The 21,431-nt window shown below is 42.2% G+C and overlaps 1 protein-coding gene across 1 annotated transcript in view; it reads left to right on the top strand.

The window, feature by feature from the left end:
- Window positions 1–21,431, top strand: part of COL25A1 (collagen type XXV alpha 1 chain) — a 404,320-nt gene that overhangs the window by 320,318 nt on the left and 62,571 nt on the right. Inside the window, exons 18-19 of the mRNA XM_066573822.1 lie at window positions 4,919–4,963; window positions 20,155–20,217. Coding sequence (XP_066429919.1) covers window positions 4,919–4,963; window positions 20,155–20,217 — 108 coding nt within the window. The remainder of the gene's footprint in view (window positions 1–4,918; window positions 4,964–20,154; window positions 20,218–21,431) is intronic.

Below are 21,431 nucleotides of genomic sequence, written 5' to 3'. Positions count from 1 at the left end.
AATATATAAACCCTTATTACATAATTTCATGTCACAATACTACCATGTTTCCTCCAAAAATAAGACCTACCCCAATAATAAGCCCTACCTGTTTTTTTGGGGGGGAGGGGGAGGCTTGAAATATAAGCCCCCCCCCCCAAAAAAAAATGAGCCCTAGCTACACTACGTAAAAAAAAAGCAATACTCACCTTGCAGCCGGCTTCTGTTTCCACATGCTATGGTCTCCCCGTCAGTGCGACAGACTGCTCTGTAATCCTCTCTGCTGTCATCTCTCTCTCTGTTAAACGGGGCTTTGAATTCCCCAGCCTTCAGCAAGTAAGCGCTATGATCGGATCAAGCAACCGGCATCCCCAGCGATGGTCTCTCTGGTGGTGCGGCAGGCTGTTCTGCAATCCTACCCGCTGTTGTCTCTCTCTCCAGCAAGTAAGCGTTGTGATAGTATCGAGTGCCAGCCAATCACAGCTGGTGCTCGATGAACCAATCAGAGCCATTCAGTGATGTCATTCACTGAATAGCTGTGAATGACCAAACGCCGGCTGTGATTGGCTGGCGCTTGATCCAATTACAGTGCTTACTTGCTGGAGGCGGGGGAATTCAAAGCCAAGCAGGGAGATGACAGCCGGGAGAATTCTCAAGAAGCTTGCCACACCACCGGGGAGACCCCCCTCCCCAAAAAAAAAAGACACTGTGCCTCCTTTGGGGCAAAATCTAATATAAGACAGTGTCTTATTTTGGGGGAAACACGGTATTCCTAATTTTGAATCCCTGCAAGATAAACTTCTTTTATTAGCTTTTCCAAAAACTGTGAAATAATGGAAGAAAATCAGGAAAGACTACTAAAATTAAGAAGGCCTTATCTGAATTTGATGCTGCACACCATCGTGAATGATGTCATTTGCCGTTCTTGTACAGGCATCCGCAGCAAATCCGCAATAAAATCCGCTGCAAAAATTACATCTGAGGATTTCAATCTAGATTTCTGACCTTCACAGACAACCCGCGACAGAATGAGCGTGCGGAATCCGAATTTCATCCGCAACAAGCCCTTTTCTGCAACATCTACACTGTAGAATTTAGGGATCAATGGAAATCAATAAAAATATGTCCGCTGCGGATTTCCTGCAGCAGAAATTTGCAACCAGTCAGCATGTTACAGCACAAGCCATGTAGATGAGACTTCAAGAAATCTTATTCCCACAATGTAGAAAAAAATCATAAAATTGACCTGCAGTGCAGATTTTAAATGAGTAGCGTATTAGTTTTTACTGTGGATTGATCGCGGATTTGGTACATAATTTCTCCATTGAGTTCAATATGAAAGAGAAAAGTCCCACTTGTTGCAGATTTGATGAGGATTACTCACGGACCCACCACAAAATACGCAGGCAGGGACATTTGTAAAATACTAACATAATCATTTTTTAAAAAAACATTAAATATACCTTCTCCATCTTCTTCCTGCTCCATACAGAGTCTTGCCTGCTCTCCCAACGGGCTCTGCATCCTGGTGACTAGTGATATCATGTGACTGCTGCAGCCAATTACAGGCTGCAGTGGTCACATAAGTCAAGATATCATTGCTGGATCCCAGGAGAGACCGGCAGGGTAGGAAGGAAGCCCCAGTACAGGTCAGGGAGAAGATGGAGAATGTGAGTGAGTATCCCTCACCTTCGGCAAATCCGCAAGCAGCTCTGCCCCTAAATGGTGTGGATTTGCTGCTGCAGAATTCCAGATAATTTGATGTGAAAAATACCAATTTATTTTCTGCAGCAAACCCACCATGTGTGAACATATGCTTATGCAAGTAGATAATTAACAAGTCATACTTTCATCAAACCAACAACTAACACTTAGGGACTCGTAAACACCTTCCTTAAGGTTCATACCCCCTTGGTTATTGGATTATCCCTTTCCAATCCAATTTTGGATTCAGGGTTTCCTAAAAGGCTTTCTCTTTTTGCTGTTATACAACAGTGCCATCTGCTGGCTAAAGCAGGTGTGTGCGCGCCAGAGAGACTCCGACAGTGGAGTGGCTGGCAATAGACGGTAAGAATACCCTGTTGGACGTCTTCTGACATTGGAGCTGTACAAGCTTCAATCAGAATGTAGGAAGACGTCAGACAGTGGATTGGAAAGGGTTAAGGTGACCTAATTATTCATAGATATAAATTATATATGCTACAACTGCCTGGAACTGTAGTAACTATAAAACAAGTCCACCTGAGTTTGAGTTACCACTAATAGATGTACCATGACCTTGATAGAAACCTACATTCACACATGAAAAGAAAAATTAGACACATTAGGGAAAATAGACCTATGGGACATGTTTCCTTATATAGTGACATCATATTCCGTAGCGCTCACAAGACAGGGAGAATGAAAACAAAACCACGGTTTCATGAAGTATTTAATTGATGGAGACAGTAGGGGTGAGGGTCCTGATCCAGCGAGCTTACATACTACAAATAATGGGGTGATACAGAAGGTAAAGGGGATGGAGATGTGCACGGTAAGGCGAGGTGGAGAGTGAGGGATGCTATACACAGACAATGGTCAATAAGCCGTGCGATAGTTGAATTAGTATGACTGCAGGGGAAGGTTGATTGCGGCTAGCAGGGATTGCAGTCAGTAGGTCAGGGAGCATGTTATCAGGCGGAGTATAGAGGGGTTTGGTTTAGGGGATATGGTGCGCCTCCCTGAAGTGGTGTGGTTTTAGAGCATGCCTGAAGTGTTGTGTGTCAGGGATTGCCCGGATAGTTTTGGGTAGCGCGTTCCAGAGCGGATCACAAGTCTATGTTTTGCCACACTAAAGAACAGTTCATTTTGTGCAGGTTGAAAAAAGAAAAAGACAATATTGCTTGACATTTCTTTGGTAGCCGCGTACACAGTTCACTTTCATGTAACTTGGATTTGAAAATGATGTTTGCTCTGTTCTTTGAAGGTGGCAATCACACTTCAGGTAATTTTCCAAAATTAAAGCATCTTGAAAGTACAGCAAGAAAAACACCCAGAAAGCTTTGTTGTAAGGATGAAATAGAGAAAGCTTCTAAAGCAGAAATAGGGCAACTAAAGGCTTAAATGTTTATAGACTGTCACTGCGCATTGATCATCAAAAATATGATAAAGCAATGCTGGAGACAATTAGACGTATTTAATAATAAAAGGGAAAGTTAAGTGCAAACTTGTTCCTCTTTTTTCTTGACAACTAGCTCTTTTCATCAACATCGGAATTAAAGGGAGCCTGTCACCATTTATGAGCACTATGAACTAAGTTATGCTGCTCAAAAGGCAGGTGACGAGGAGTCTATGGATGTACCTGTGGAAGTCAGAGTGTGGACAGTGCAGTGGACTTGTCTCTGCATGCACACTCCCATAGAGAACAATAGGAGTGCAGGCACAGCCTGCAGGGAAGTTAGGGTAGGACATGAATCTACTGGTAGGTTCCCTTTAATTGTAAAAGGTTATTGATAGGTGGAGTATCTGTTAATACAAGCTATATATACGTGCCAATCACATCTACATATAAATGTATTTTACATGTTGTTACCAATTGGCGTTTTCAACATAGATTATGTACATTGAGATGCTAGAGGAGTTGTCCCATCAGAAACAACCATTTTCAAAATGCAGCCCCCACTCCCAGCACCCCCAGCAAACTGCTAATTTTGCCAGATAAATGGCTTCCATTGTAAAATACAAGACTGGCTCACATCTGACATTCTTACAAAGTGGTTCTCCGGTCCAGTTCCGAGACGGAGGTTCCAAGCTGGGAGCCCAGCTCTCTAATATATTAACAAAGGTTGGTTACAGCTACTTAGAAAAAATGTTCCACTGCTCAAAATTCTCCATTTGACCTAACACCTAAAGGGCCACTCCAGTAATTTATAGAATTCACATGGGTCATTTTTGTACTTCTCTGTGACTCCATTTTTCACACGGAAGCACACAGAGATTTTTTCTGCATAAATAATTTGCGATATCTGTGGCCCCACATACCATATTACAGAGGAATACTGGCCCTAAAAGAGGTACACCTTGGCATCACACATACTACACGGGTATCATCATACATGTGCCTCCTTACACCTTAAGGTTGGGTTCACACAGGACGGATTTGCCACGGAAATTTTGCCACAGCGAAAATCCGCGAAATTTCAGCGGGCTAATCACAGCTTCACAACCTGCAGCGCTTAGCTGCGGGTTTTGAAGTGGCTTCGCCGCATGCTTTTCCATTGCAGCCAGCTCTCCCATAGAGAGCAGCGAGGCCACAATGAAAAAAAAAAAAAGAATTGACATGCTGCGCCCCGGGAATCTGCGTTGCAGCGCTGGCCTATGCCGGGATGCAACAGATTGTCCGCCCCGCCCTGTGTGGACGAGATTTTTGACAGATCTCGTCCACATGGCTGGCTAATCCTGGGATTAGCGGCTGCAGGCGGATTTGCCGCAGCGAAATACCGCACCGAAATTCCGTGGTAAATCCACCCCGTGTGAACCCAGTCTTAATTCTTATTCTGTTGGCAGATTTGCAGAGCAACAGTGGGGAGTTGTTAAAAATGCGAAGTAGATGAATGATTGCTTCAGCTGGTGAAGTTGTCTAAATACTCAAGGCAATCTAATAATAAGAACGTGATACCATAGCGGATATGGCATTAGTGGTTTGTCTTACTGGTTGTATAGGAAAAATGTGAAAATCAGTTAAAAAATAAATAAACATATAAAATGAAATAAACGCATGTTCAAAGAATCCTAAACATTTCCTTTCATCTTCCTCTCTAGCAGACTCATGAGCTATAGTGTGACAACCACCAGCATTGATTCCACAGATATTTGTAGATAATCCCACTTATGCTCCATTTTCTCTGCACGTTGCTAACCTCAAACTAACTTTTCTGCATTGTAATGTATTCTTCTCTAGGGTGAGCCGGGACTACCTGGGCTGCCTGGACTTCCCGGGATCAAGGTAAATGTTCCTGCTATTTTCTGATATCACAGCTCTTACCTACTCGGCGTTGTCTGTCACGTTGTAGAGATCACTGCGGATGTCGTCATTAGGTATATGAAGTGGTTATTTTTACTGTATATAATGGTTAATATACTAAATCTGTTTGCAAAGTTGTCAATGTAGAAAATTCCCTGACTCCTCTGGCTCTTTGCCATCATCCTCTTGTCTACTCCGCATGTGATTGCTTTCTGTTGTATTTCCATTTTATTGTTCTACTTTTCACAATATTTCTCCACTCACATCGAATTGTCAATTTTATTCTTGAATTTCTCATAGACTTCATGGGGTGAAGCAGCAAGGGGCATTTGTAGTCGCTGCTACCTGCTCTTTACCCAACTACATTTGCAGGAATGCTGAATCCTCCAGGCGATGCAGATATGAATCTGCCACCTGATGTTTCCCTCTTGCTAGGCAACAGTCTTAGTGAATTCCAGAAGATAAATGAATATAAATACGCATTCAAGAAAAGAGCACTTAAACCCAAGGAGAAAAATTGCAGGCAACCATTCCCATTTAAAGTAACTAAGAGCTCTATACACGTCAACTTCTTGCAGTCTCTGAGCACGCAGAATACTGTATCCATGTTTACTCTGTCCAGTGTAGCTAAATGTGATCTATGAAAAAGTCTCAAACATAGTTTGAACTTGGGGTCCTTTAAGACGGCTGAGAATTTGCCCATTGAAACAAGCGCTGATCCACGCAGCATGCCAATCGGTGCCCATTCTCTGTCATTCGCATACGGCAGAGGATCGGCTGTACGAGGAAGAACGATCATTAACCAATAGTTTTAGCTATCATTGCTCCGCTGCACATCTTCCTGTTTGTAGCAATTGTTTGCTTGCTAAAAAGTGATGATCAGCCGATTAACAAGCATTTGCTTATTGAATAGTTGATTGTTGGCCCTTGTACACAGACCCATGATCCAGAAAACGCTCAGGTTCGTTAATGGGCCATGAAAAAAGACCCTTTACTGCATGTTACTTGCCAGTATTTAGTGTATGTATTAACCCTTTCCAATCCACTGTCTGACGTCTTCAGACATTCTGATTGGAGGCTGTACAGCTCCGATGTCGGAAGGGTATATTACTGGCCGCTCTGTTGTTGGTGGCATGTCCCATACCGCAGTACTGGCTCTAGCCAGCAGATGGCGCCATTGTATAATGGCAGAAAGAGAAAGCCCCCTAGGAAACCCTGAATCCAAAATTGGATTGCAAAGGGTTAATATACTTATTTATTGTATATACCAACTATGCCATAATAACCTGATAAGGACACGATTCCTAAGCGCTCATTCTTTACTGTGAAAGTGTGTGCAGCTTTTTGTTAGGTTTGGAATTTAGTTGAAGTAGAAGAGTATCCACAGCAATATTGATTCAAAAAGTATTCTTGCTGAATCATATCTGTCATTATTCTCAAGCAATTTGGTTTTATTGCTTTTGCATCATACAGCGAGAGAACATTTGATTGTAGAATCGGTTTGAGATCTTTAAAGCTGTGCAAAAGCCTTTCTCTAATAAATTATTGTCAGTGATGTATAAGTGAAGAGAAACATTCCTATCATAGTGCTCACATAAATAGTGTATAACTAGAAGTTAGATGATGAATTTGGGCAGACAATGACGAGGATAGAGAAGGCTTGTGCTGTGATTTATGTGGATGTATTAAACCGGCTGCTGTAGGCGATGATAACCATTAACACTTCTACTGTACATTTCCAAGGTCCTCTTATTATGACCTTTCTTTTCCTCCTTCTTTCCTGAATATCCTTTCTATATTGACTTGTGTTCTATAAGACGTCCGCTACCTACATGTCTGGGCATTGAGAACAAAACTAGCTTCTGCGTGTCTGAGATACATTAAACCACCCCATTTACTCTGGCCCCTTGGCTCTGTAGATACAATTCATTAGAATAGCATTAAGTGGTGTAAACTCTTGCAATAATCCCTATAAATGGTGGCGTTTGTCATTAATCATAACCTGAGAGCCATCATTTCTTTAAAACTTTAATGAGGTATTAGACTCCCCAGGTTCTGTGAGCAGTAAAGAAACTGTTCTTTTGTAATATATAGAATTCCAGGGCGTCTTATACTATTCAGATGACTGAATGGGGTTATCTGGTTTAGAAACCACACTTTCAAAAAACTTATTAGGGGCTCTGATTTTATAGAGGGAATCTTGGGAATTCCCTCATTGTGGAGCTCCGTCAGTTAGTTGGAGGAGTGAGTGGCTAGAAGGTCGTTGAATGTAGGGGCGTAAGTATAGGGGATGCAGAGGAAGCGGTTGCACCCGGGCCCAGGAGCCTTAGGGGGGCCATAAGGCCTCTCTTCTCCATATAGGGGGCCCAGTACTATGAATAAAGCACTATAGTTGGGGGCCCTGTTACAGGTTTTGCATTGTGACCCAGGAGCTTCAAGTTACCCCTATGATTGAATAAATTGTTGGACAGTCATAGGATAAGGAGAGGAGGGAAAAAAAGAGGGGAGTAGAACATTTCTTATATAATTCCCTTAGAGGTGATAAATGTTTGATCTCAGGGAAATGACTGCTAAGGCCCCCAGAAATCATGAGGAGCACACACCTGAGTCACCCGAGAGAATGGAGGGGCAATGCACATAAATGGCTGAAACTCCATTCACTTCTATGGGATAGATACTCTTGGCTATCTTCTGGAGTCTAATAAAAGTAAATGTAGCGGTTGTCACACCACTCCATTCTCCAGGGGGACTGAGAGGGACTCCATTCTCATGATATCTGGGGTCCGAGCGGTCGGATCACCAGCAATCAAATATTGATCCCCTATCCTGTGGATAGCTGATATATGCTTTTGGTGGAATAATTTGTTTAAATGCTAAATGTTAAATTGATGGCAGTTCTACCACTGGGACCGCCCAGGTTACTAGATAAGAACATTTACTAGAATGGCCATAATGAAGAAGAATTGTATTCAGCTGATGCTTCAGACAACTCTATAGGAGATATGGAAATAGTGAAGTGAGCTCAACTGGTTGTCTCCCTTATAGTTGTCCCATAACCTCCTCTCTATTGTAGTGAGAGGCAGTGAGGTGCGGGATTGTTAGCAAAACCCTTTTAATTCTACATATAAATCTGACATCCTGCCTGTATAAATGGGCATATTCATTATTCGCTTTTACTGCTTGCCCCCTCTTTTGCTCTGGCAAGCCTTCAGTGTATGGATTGTACAAAGGGTGATTCGTGGAGTGGAGGTCCGTATCCTCAGTGAGCGCTACCTGCGCTATAAGGCACGGCGCACTATAGACGGAGTTGTGTTGTATTGGCACCGGAGAGTGCAGGCATTTCTGGGAAGCAGACGGCAGCTGGTGCTACGCTTTATGTACCAGCATGCATATTAATTCCCAAATACTGTCCCCTTGGCGGTCATTTTAAAACTATTTCAGCAGAAGCAAGCGGCAGCTTGACATGTGAATATAGTATCTTCTATGTGGGTATTGAAATATTGAATTAACCATATAAAGACTGATTCGTTTAGGCAAGAATATGTTCCAAGGACAATATTTTTAAGGTATAATGAGAGTTTCAACATGGCATTGAAAGTAAAGGACTTTCTTAGAGCAAGAATGTCACATTTATATCTCCTAAATACTATGTCTGAGGACACTCTCAGGGTGCCTTCACACTGGCCAGGAAATCGCACGATTTTCCAACGCTGCGAGGCTGCGAGAAATCACAAAATTATGAAGCCAATGTCTTCCAATGGCTCCATTCTCATGTGCGATGTTTTAACGCTTAAGATACAGAGTTAAAGCTAAATCACAACAGGTCCATTCCTTTTACGATCTCACCCATTATTCCCAATGCGGTCAGCGGCAGCAGCTTCGGCCCCATTGAAATCAATGGGAGATGATCACGATCCTCTGCCATTTCTGTGACAGCAGTGGCAGGGGACTCTCCGCAGCGAGGATTTTTTTTTTTGGGGGGGGGGGGGGGGGGGGAGGCTTAAAATATAAGCTCTATTTTTGTGCGCATTTGTGCACCAAAGGTTCCCATAGAAGTCTATGGGAGATGCGTAAATGTATTCTTAATATGCGCACAATTGTGCAATATCGGGGGGAAAAGACCACATCTGGAACTGATTAAGCTTTATAACCTTTAAAATCACATTGGGGCGGGTTGCACTCATGCGAACTGGCACTGCAAGCGCAAAAAGCACAGTAATATGCGCACAAATGCATGTGAGCGTTTTTGCACATACAATTCTTCAAAGGGGCCCAAAACAATCATCTATCTTTTGCAGCCCAGTACACACAGAATGGATATATACTATCAATGCCCGTTCCAGATTCTGTAGTGATGTGAAATGTCTTCAGAACTTGCTCCATCTAGTGGTAAAGAAGGAAACTGCCAGTAAAATGTGGCTGCAGTTTCAATAAATAGGAAATGTTGTCCCTTTTTTCATGGTTAGGTGTCTAGAAAGAATGGAGATTGCATATCGATTGTACTTAGAGAATAAAGCAATTTAAAACCTAAGTGCGAGTAAATAAAATCTTATATTCAGCCTCCAGAACAAGGAACAACTATAAATAGAACATGAATTATGGATGTAATTTTTTTCTTGCTTGTGTGTTTTCTTTTGGAATTTGCTACTTCTGCAGTCTCTGCCTTTTCTCCTTTCTTTTTTTTTTATTCCTTCCTCATTTTCTTCATATTGGATCTCACGTTTGTCTCCACTTTTCACCTGCAGTCGTTCCATTTTTATCTGTGATGGAAAAGTTCTGTGGTCTTATCTTACTAATTATCCCCTGTTCGGGGTGGAGGTTACATTAGGTTGTCGTTCATTGTATTTTGTCTTTATTTTCTCTAGTTGATAAAAAGTTAAAGAACAATACTCCCTGAACAAACTCCAGAGCATTTGCCACATTTCTAGCCTCTTGGACCATTTTTGATGGGAAATGGTTGGGCAAATGTATAGCATAATGCCTGCATCTGTTGTATAGAAATTATTTCCTACTAGTACCCCGTTTCCCTGAAAATAAGACATACCCTGGAAATAAGACATAGTATGACTTTCCAGAATTTTTGAGGATGCAAAATGATTTTTCAGGCTTTTTGAGGATGCTTGAAATATAAGACCTACTCTAAAATTAAGCCCTGCTAACAGTTAATTAAAAAAGTCAATTTAAATAGTGTCCAGGCAGCTATACATGTTAAAAAGTTAAATCTTTCTGAACAAAAATTAATATAAGACACTGTCTTATTTTCGGGGAAACACGGTACTATCTGCTCTATTAGTAGTCTCCGTACCACAGACGTCAGCACCTGTCAAAAAAAAACACATTGGTGGCATCAGAGCTGGTCATGCGGATTTTCGTCCGCACACGGTGCGAGCGGTTTTCCGTGCAGAAATACGCGTGGATTGTCGCCCATGTGACTGAGCCCTTAAAAGTATTCTGCCACTGCCGTGCTGCTTGACAGCTCTCTCCCTTTTTATGTATAGGAGGAGAGCTGTCATTCTATATGGTAGGGAGAAGCCAGTGCGGCCTGACTATGACTCAAAGTTCAGCCCCGAGTCAAACTTCATTAACTTTGTGACATAATCCCTTTAATTTTCTTTTAGAGCACCTACTGTGTGCAGTGCTGGTAAGAAGCTGCTTCTAGTACGCCAATCCTTATTGTCTAGCCGGCATAATATAGTAAGAATCACTCTTACCTCGAATGCTAAAGTCTGTGATTGGCTGCAGCATCTTGTGATGTCCCATCAGAAGGCTGACTGCAGCCTATAAACACAGAGCTGGTGTAAAGAACCAAGGCGCGGCATTGGCTATGCGGGGAACCAGGAGAGGTGAATATGGCCTCTTTTATTATATTTAGCCATGAAGAGCAGGAATCCTAAACAAATAAATAACTCAGACAGTCCCTTTAATCCATTAGATTACAATTACTTGATTCAAATAATGGAGGTCATAAAGTCTTCTTGCCGTCCCAGAATGAGCAGAACACTGAACCGCAAAAGTCAATGAAGAAAGGTTAGTCAGGAAAGTAAATCATTGCCTAAGGAAGCCAACAGCCAAAAATTATACGACTTATTAAAAACCCAACCGGGTCTATTCTAGCCCCACTGTATATACATGTCTATCCGCACCTCTTGGAATGGAAACAGGATAATTAAACTTTCACTTTAAATGGAGAAAGAAGGCCACAACATGAAAGATTTGCCAAAAATCAAACCTGAAAATAACTATTTTCAAACAGATCTCAACAAAAGCAAAATCCTGTAAAACGTTTCCAAGCCCACCGCAAAGCACAGCGCAGTCATTTTCATATAAAGCCAGTCTGAGCGGGATGTAATTGCAGGCTTATTTTAATGCAACTATAAATATGCATGGTTTTAGAGAAAGCTTCGGCAGTGGTGGAAATATTTCAAGAAATCAAAATATTCTTGGTGTTTTCCCTCTTTTAAAAACGTTCCACTTTCCATTACGGAAAGGCAAGCGGTCTCGTTTTACTGCTGGGTTCAGCATTAATCCTTTGTAGCAGGTATCATGCTGGTGAGAGCTGCTATTAGCCCTACAGTAGGAAGTGGGATGTAATAATAATACTTGCTGAGCGACGACGGAGCGTTCATCACAGAAGGATTGACTTGTGTTTATATCAAAAGAAAGGCAATAAATGTCGTAGAAATAATTGCTTCCCGGTTAATCTCTGCCCTGCGTTCCCCAGGTAGGGATCATGTCGTGGGGTAGTGTACCTCTAGGAACAGGAAAATATTTAATATACCCTTACTGTGATACAGCGCAATACCCATATTTCCTGTCATATTTTAGAACAAGGCGTTTTTTATGGCGGAGTTTAGGCTTCTGCGTTTGTGCAGCTCGATCTAGACTTGGGTTTTATTTTCTAGGTAGTATAGCAGACACTTCTTTACTTTGCACCACATGAACATCTGTTAGAAACAAACACTCTTTGTGACCCTGTAGTTTAATTTAAGCAAATTTTGTAGCATTGGCACTGCACGCTCCAGATGGAAAGCAAAGGGGACTCGTAAACTGGAGTAATGAGGCAATGAAATTTGCTCCATATTAGTTCTTCCTTCACCACTAAAAGTGTTTGTTTTTTTGTCAGTGGGAACTATTGGAAAGAAGGCCACACATTAAATGTGCCGGGCTGCCCCACTGCCTATTACAACCCCCAGTAATGCGTAATATACAATGTAGTAACCTGAGACGTCCACCTGTTGATTTCCAGGCTGTTTCCTATAATATTTTCTCAACACTTAATTTCTATTGGTCATTCCTTCATTTTCATTAAAAAGACCCCTCTTATATTGAACGTTCTATTCCGATGTATTCAAATCTAGCATGCCCGATCCCTGCGTCATATAATCAGCTACCAGTATACGCATCAGAGCATCACTGACAGTAGTCTGTGCAGCCAGCTGAAAAGGAAAATGTCATTTCAAATGTCTCCAAGGGTCAGGAAGGGTATTGTTTCTCCTTAAGGGGAGCATCTAGATGGTGTAAGGAGACAAGGCTATTCGTGCTCCTCTAGAAAATATGCAAATGGAAAGATGCCACCTATTGGAAGGCAGTATTCCTTCAGATCAATGTCAGACTTTTTAACAAGCCTTGTAACAATAATTGGAATTGTGAGTCAAAGCCAGATTCTTCTTCAGACTCCTTCAGGAGAAGATAACCATGCACAGACAGCTGTTTCGGGATGTTTGTCCCTCATCAATGGGCAGCAGGTTTCTGGCTTGGTTAGTGAGAGGCTGATAGACGTGGGTCAGTAAAGGTATTGCTTCTCCTTAGGGAGAGCACCTTTAAGGTGAGAGGGGACTTATAATGCTTTGGCTGACGATTTCCAGTCATTGTTACAAGGCTTGTTAAAAAGTCTGATATTAACTTGCAGGAATACTGCATCCATTAGGTGGCGCTATAAGGTATAATCAGGGTAGAGGTATTTTGCATGCATGTGAACAGGCTGTGAGCACAAAAAGTACAGTACTATGCGCCATAATGCTTGCAATCTCTTCCACTGTGCAAATACTTTGCACTGAGGCAGGGCATATTTCCGCATACAGTCGCCGAATGACCCCCTAGTTTAATACTAGTGTCCTGACAATGTATATAGAAGCTGATATGTACTATTTGACAATTGCTATAGAAGTATAGTAAGTGTATAAGTTCAGGCGAAGCATTTAGAACAGCATTTCCGTTTGCGAACGAGCATTGGGACGGACAAGTTGTTGAACTCTAACTGCAAATATATCATCAATGTGGGATTGTACTATAAAAACAGCAGCGAGACTCCTATAAAAGGACTTTCTTACATTTAGTCTATTGATTTTCACATATTCCTCTATTAAATGCAAGTACATCAGATTGCATCATGATGGGACACAAAACAACAACGTCCTAAATCAAAACTGAGCTGGGATTCTAACTAAACACAACTATTTGGAGAAATAACACCCGTCTGGATCCGATAATATTACATTGACTTAATTATCACATTAAATGTATTAACCGGCGAACGTAGAAGAAATGTCTTCTGACTTCATCTAACAAAGTTCATTTCCAGGAAGCCCTCTGTAACAATAGCGCTACCCTGTGCAGCACGCTATACCTCTATGTGGCACTTTTATAAGGCCTACGGTCTGTGCTAATGCATTCCAGGCACAGGAAGCCGAACAGACCTGTGTAAAATGGTCACATATACTCTGCGCTTTTAATATTAAACCACAGGCTTGCCGTATGAATAGCAAGAAGGAGCTGACAAAGCCAACGTTTCTTTTCCAACTATAGTGTAAATCCTTGAGTAAATTAATAGTGGTTAAAATGATGTCCACAGCTGGTGCGCCAAATGCTGCGCCGCGGACGGTTTCAAGTCCATCCGTAGTATAATGTAATGTGTGTATTAGAGAAAGGTGTAAAGAGTTCCAGGATTGTGTGTCGCAGTGCAATGAAGTACTGCACTGTATCATAGGGAGATCAAATAGTAGATGTCATCAGAGTTCACCCCGAGGGTACATTCATCGCTGCAGGAGAAGGCGATCTGTGTGTTATTGTACAGGAACTAACCAGTTATACTGTATATTCCCACATATCTGACTATAGAGTTGGTATTTTAAGGGTATGTTTATAGGGCAGAAAGCTTTGCAAATGATAATCAGTTCCATGCATCTGAATGGGGTTAATTCTACAACGCGTGCCGTTAAATAGCTGAGACAAATCTACCACGTGTGAATATACTGCACACAAGGGGCATACATAGAAGTGATATCAAAACTTAAATGCCCCCCCCCCTCCCACACACACACACATTGTGGCATCCAGTTTTGCCACTCAGGACAGGAGGGTTCATCTACACTTTTCAAAACTTTATTTTTACATCAACATGGCCGTATGATGGCTTGTTTTTTGTGTGATCGACTGTAGGTTTTATGGGTACCATTTGTGGATACATATAACGTATTGTAAGACGTTTATTAATTAATTTATTTTTTTGATACGGAAGAGAAAACACATCAATTCTTCATAGTTCTTTTTTTTCTTTTTATAGCCTTAGGCCTCATTCAGGTGAGTGTGTATTCACGCACACAAACGAGAGCACAAACCTGGCTGAGCGCTCAGCCAATCACAAGCAGTGCTCAGCCATTCATTCAGTTGGGGTCCCTGCTCTCCAGGGGCCCTGTAACAATCACATGGTCTGCCACTATGGTATGTATACCCTTGTTGTACACTTATAGAGTTATTTTAGCCATATATGTATCTGGGTGTCCATATTTATATAGGTGTCATGTTTTGGATTTTGCGAACCGCATTTTAGATTACAGGATGGCCTCCCAGAATTTGAGTAGTGGAGGTCTCTTAATGATGTGATCAGATTCTATTGAGATGCATAGTAAATACAAATTTTTCCTGCAGCCAGACTACATAGAAAGGAGTCAATAGGTGTCCATTCTACCTATTGATTTTAGTATAACAGTGCAGTTGCACTTGGGCCCAGGAGCCTTAGGGGTCCCATAAGGCTTCTCCTTTCCATATAGGGAGCCCAGTATTATGAATAAAGCATTATAGTTGGGGGCCCGGTTACAGGTTTTGCATTGGAGCCCAAGTTACGGCTCTGCGTTAAAGGGTTAAGAGAAGTTAGGGGGGACACAAGATAAACTTTTACACTCAGACCCATGAGCCTTTAGTTACTCCCCTGTTAAGTGTCTAAGGTCCAAAACAGGTCTCAAATATATCTATAGGGCCTTTCATATGGGCCAATTCTCCGATTGCCGATCCACAATATGGCTTGTTGATCAGCACACGCTACTGCCGTTTCCAGACAGATTGCATTGATAAGCTGCACATTGCCCCATTTACACAGGGAGATGTGCTGCCAGCAAGAGATCATGTTTATTGCTTCACAAGAGACCCAATCAGCCAATGAATGAGCGATTACTCATTCATCAGCTGTTCGCGGGCATATAGACATGGGTCAATGATCAGGGAAACGAATGTTTATACAAATCTTCATGCCCTTCACCCATGTATGAGGGCCTTATAATAGGGGAGTCTAAAGTACACTGTTAATGAAACTATATTACTATTCTGTAAACTTGCGACTATTGAAAAATTGCTTTTTTTATTACTGACTGTATACAATATGGAAAGTATTAGTACGGACAGCGATGTCAGCCTTGTGGAAGGAACATATGTGAACAACTTTGCAGACAATTTGCAGACAATATACAGCAGGCAGACATCCAACTTAACTCCAGATTCTAGAAATCCCTGCTAAAAACTCAGTTAATCCCCCATACAAGATTCCCATCACATCAAGATGACATTGTGAATACTTTGCGTTTGATCCCGTAACCCAGAAATCAGACTTCTGCTGCTTGAGGCAATGGATAGTTTAGCCCCTTCTAGTCCGTGCGCTCGTTAGATAATACCTCGTTATTACTGAGGACACTCTCTGGGGTTACGCCGGCCGGCAGAAGTGCTCCGCGGAGTTTGACGGACAATACTGCTTTGTCTGTTACTCTGACTCTGGATGAAAGATTGACGGGATAATGTGAATGTTGGCGCTGATTTCCATCTTGTACCTTAATGAGACCGCTGAACATTGGAAACAGATGTGACACATCACTAAAACTGTATGACCGCGTCTGGCGTCCTTAGTCGTGGGACAGTTTCATCTTGAGCTCCGCGTGTGTCACCTGTTTATAGCCCAGCATGTGTATACGTATTGGTAGAAAAAAAGTTACAAAGTTTGTCACATCACATATTTTTCCACCCCCGTCAAAGTTCTGTTGTGAGTTCAATTATTACCGCTCTTAGGCCCCTTCACATGGGCGTTTGCGTTTTTTCGTACGCCTCAGCGCAACGTATTTGTGCTATACACTAAGTTTTTGTGCATGTGTATCGGCGTATTTTACTGTACTTTTTGCGCATGGCAGATAAACACACCGCAGTTTTAATGGCTATTTAGTAGAGATGAGCGAGCATACTCGATAAGGCAAACTACTCGAGCGAGTAGTGCCTTATTCGAATACCTGCCCGCCCATCTCTAAAGATTCGGCTGCTGGCGCAGATGACAGGTAAGTTGCAGCGGTGAGCAGGGGGGAGCGGGTGGGGAGAGGGAGAGAGAGATCTCCCCTCCGTTCTTCCCCGCCGCTCCCCGCCGCCTGCCGGCACCCGAATCTTTAGAGACGAGCAGGCAGGTACTCGAATAAGGCACTACTCGCTCGAGTAGTTTGCTTTATCGAGTATGCTCGCTCATCTCTACTATTTAGCCTAAAGAGTTCCAGATTTTTTTTTTTTTTCACGGGATTGCGCAGCGTATGGCGCATCCCATTGCACGCGCTCCTCCATAGACTTCTATAGGGACCTTTGGTGTGCAAATGTGCAGAAAGATAGAACAGGAACAATTTTTTTTTTGTGCGACAAATTAGGAAATGAGAATGAAAGCATTGAAATCAATGGGCTCTATTCACTGTGTATTGTGCGCATAAATTTTATGCACGCAAATACGCCCGGGTAAAGCCAACTTTAAGGTGCTTTTAGATGGAACGAATATTATACAAAAAATTGTTCAAATGAGTGAACAGTCACTCATACAGCAAATGTGAAAGACTGAACAATTCTCGTTTAATCAACCTAACGATGTATCTGCCCTTCTAAACAGGCTGCCCGAGCGAACGAACTAGCGATGACGTCATTCACTCGTTCAGACAATAATCGGTGCATCTAAAAGGACTCGCTATTAACATAACATTTAATTGTCCTCTAATGAATGTTAGTGCTCTTTCTTGTCTGAGATCCTCCATTATAGAGGTGGTATATCTACTCTCATAACGGTGGAAGGTTGTAGTACTGCATCTACGCTGAGATAAGGTCAATGGCTTGTCAGCTAGAAGAGTCCAAGATTTGTGGATGCTTTCTTCAATATGCAGGTACATTCAGGATTACAGTTTGCAGACCTGTCAAGAAGGACTTACCTACAACATAACTTCTCCCTGACCTGTACAGTAGGTGTTAGTTAAAGGATACAAGTACAATAAACTGACTGGCATTCATCGCTGTAGTTGCACACATTGCAGTGCCTGTGCCATCTATCTGAATGGGGTTTGCAGAAATCCAGGTACATGCGGCAGAGACAACCTAATACAGGTGTATGGAATTAACTTTTCGGTTGCAGGCATTCCTGCAAGACAGCAGCTACTCCAACATCCTCTTAGGGTCATTTTGTTATTATATGTTCCATATTTCCGCATAAGCAGATTTCACTATTACTAATGTTAGTGGTGAAACAAGGATGCACTTAGAGATGAGCGAGCGTACTCGTTAAGGCAAAATACTCGAGCAAGTATTCCCATTTTCGAGTACATGCCCGCTCGTGCTAAAAGATTTGGGGGTGGAGGTAGCGGGGAAGAGCGGGGAGGAACGGGGGGGGGGGGGGGGGGGGGGAGATCTCTCTCTCCCTCTCTTCCCCCCCTTCTAACTCCCACAACTCACCGCTCAGCCCCACTGGCCCCCCAATCTTTTCTCACGAGCGGATATGTACTCGAAAATGGCAATACTCACTCGAGTATTTTGCCTTAACGAGTATGCTCACTCATCTCTAATGAACATGCTTCTTGGATATTGTTTTCATAGGGAGCTTCTCTTAACCAATACGCTGTTTTCTGTGTGATTTGTGCAGTTATATCTAGAAGTAATGTCCTTCCTTTCTTTGAAGTCATTTTTGGGCAGAAAAGGAAGGCTTGTAAAAGAAGAGCTTGTTTCTCCAGTCAGGCGGAAGATACGGAAACTACAAATACTTCTCCAAAGTTTCTGAGAAAAAGTCAACTAATAAACAAAGTGCACAAAATTGAGACAAATTTTAACCAGCCATATATCTCCTTGTATTTTGCGTCAAGAAGTCCTACCTCCTTCTTCTAGAGGAATTCTTCTTAGACACTGCAAGATGCACAGCAGCAGATGTCCCAGAGTGACAATAAAGATCTTGCTCCTTCCACTTTATATCTTCAGTATCTCAAGGAATAAGTAATCTGGCACAAATGCTACATATAGAAATGTTATATAATAATGCCAGGTTCCCCGCCCTCATAAGTTTTCCAAGTGTTCCACTTTGTAGTACAGTTCCTCTACTGCACTTATGTCAAACAAAAGGACCTTAGGCCAAATCCATCCCGCCATCTCATTTTATGTGGCAGCCGGTCGTGCAGCAAACTAACAGGCATTCCACTCATCATGCAGCTCTGGTCCGGTGGTAGCAGTGCAGAGTCTTTGACCGCTAACCTCTTCCCCCCGATGTCTGTGCGCAGTCCTATACACAGTACAGATGCCGAGGGGAGAGGTCAGCGGTCACAGACTGCACTGCCACCGCTAGACCGAAGCTGCTGGCTAGGTGAGTGGAATGCCTGTAGGAACGTTGGCTGGCTAGAGGCCAATAGGGGGTACTGTTACTACTGGGACCACTGCGGGGGTCACTATTTTACTACTTGGAGCAATATAGGGGACACTATTACTACTGGGGCCACTATTTACTACTCAGACCACTAAGAGAGTCCCTATTACCACTGGGGTCACTATGGGGGTCACTTACTACTTGGGGCCACTATGGAGAACCCTAATACTACTGCGGCCACTATAGGGGGTTCAATATTACTTTACAATCTTACAATTACAATTGGCCCTTTGAAGGCAACCATAAGGCGGATGTAGCCCTCAGTGAAGATGGAATCACTGTGTTCTGGACATTATTGTGGTTTTGTATCACACTATTTGCTATAACCCTTTAAAGGTGTTGGCCAGAGTTAGTAAAACATGGCTGCTATCTTCGAAACACAGTGCCACCCTTGTCAGTGGGTTGTGTTTGGTATTGCAGCTTAGTTGCCATTCACTTTAATGGATCTGATCTGCAATACCAGCCACAACCCCACAGATAAGGGTGGTGCTGTGTTTGGAAGAAAGCAGCCATGTTTTTCTTAACTTGTGTTTCTTATTGTGTTTGAATATTTTTTTTTAATTTGATACTATGAGTTAAATGTTGAACTGTCTGTGTGAACTGTCCTACAATCTTTAGCGTAATTGGTGGCCAATGGCCATATAAAATATTAGTCAGCAGATCCCAACAGTTTCAATCCATTGACAATGCAAGCCTTAATAACCCTCCTAGAATGGAGTTTTTCTGTGCGGGAGATAAGGAGCACCAGCCGTGTGGCAGCTACTTATCATCCCATGCTTTATTGGAATAACATGCACATTCAGTATCTTAATGGACAAATGTGGACTCATAGCTCTGAGCCAAACATTCATTTAGACGACCTGCATCATATGTGTATCACCACAGCAGAATCCCATAAGGAGCATTAATTGTTCTGCAGCAGCCATGGAGATTTTTTTTTAATTATTACAACTATTAGAATGTGTTATCTGCAGCAAACACATGTGCAAGTGTTTTTTTATAAGCAGTTTATACAATTAAAGCAGCCTTTTGATTCGGTAATGTTCCGCACATTATTTAGGTTTTATTATTCATCTTGCTCCATTTGCTTTAAAAAATTCCCACCCTCCCAGCGTTACACACAGCAGCGGTCGTCTTTCCACATAATCTACTCATGATATTACTGTTAACTGCTCATGTCATAATGAAAATCCCTCCTTTTTTTTCAAAGGGAGAACCAGGATTTCTCGGCCCTCCTGGAGAACCCGGGTTACCAGGCTTACCAGGGACAAAGGTAAGAAATACCAAGTTTCTTTGTCCCAAACTGTTAAGGGGAACACAAGATCAATGAAAGCGGAAAATACTGCAAGAAAAGAAATGTAGCTAAATATTGCAAACAGATATAAATGGAGTCAGAGTAGAGCCTGTTTTAGGGGTGCAAATATATCACGGGACAATACAGAGATCTCTCCCATCATCTATTTGTATCCAGGACTGTGACTGTAGCAAGGGGGTGTCCTCTACATTTAGAGGAAAGAAGGTTTCTACACCAACATAGAAGGGGGTTCTTTACTGTAAGAGCAGTGAGACTATGGAACTCTCTGCCTGAGGACGTGTTGATGGCGAACTCAATAAAAGAGTACAAGAGTGGCCTGGACGCCTTTCTTGATCGATACAATATTATATGCTCTAATCATTAATAACTTCAGAAGGGTTGGTGATCCAGGGGTTAGTCTGCTTAGTAGATTGGAGTTGGGAAGGAATTTTGTCTCTTAAATGGGGAAAATTGGCTTCTACCTCATTGGGTTTGCCTTCCTCTGGATCAACATTGGGGGGTAATAGACTGAACTGAATGGACATATGTCTTTTTTTCAGCCTTACATACTATGTTACTATGTATATTGGGCAGCTTTCTAGGGTGACCATCTACTAGGAAGGGCCCTGAGGATGGGACCAACAAGAGCAACCTGACTAAGTTATACACCCCTTACCTGCTCAAGGTCACTAGGAAATGTTAAATTATACCGTCACTGCTACAGTTTGCCAGGAAAATTCTAATTAAACTTTTCACTATATTAGATAACAATAATATTAAATTACTGTACAAGAGGAGATGACTAAAAATGGCCACCAGGAAGCAGAGAGTTCCTTTAAATGTTGCTTACCTACAGTTCAGACACCAGGAGCTACACCTGCAACCTAGTCCTTTCCCTATAGCTTTCTTATTGGCTGTGCTGGTATGGCAACATAAACACTCACGTAGCCATCCAGCATGTTATGCCCCAGCATTTACTGAAGAAGAGGTCGAAACTTGAAACACATTTCCTGATGGTTATATTCCTCATTTAATAAAATAAAAAATCTTCATATTGTACCATCATCACCATTTTTTGGAGTCGTTGAGCCTTGAGCCATTTTCCTTTTTCTTTCACTTTCACCCTGTACTCCTTGACCTGTCTTGTACCGATATACGTGTCTCCGGCAGCACCTCCCATGTACACTTGTACT

The sequence above is a fragment of the Eleutherodactylus coqui genome, chromosome 7 (genome assembly GCF_035609145.1).
Source record: "Eleutherodactylus coqui strain aEleCoq1 chromosome 7, aEleCoq1.hap1, whole genome shotgun sequence".
In the NCBI taxonomy this organism is placed as follows: Eukaryota; Metazoa; Chordata; class Amphibia; order Anura; family Eleutherodactylidae; genus Eleutherodactylus; species Eleutherodactylus coqui.
The sequence above is the reverse complement of the archived record's forward strand: the minus strand, read 5'-3'. Positions and strand labels throughout refer to the sequence as shown.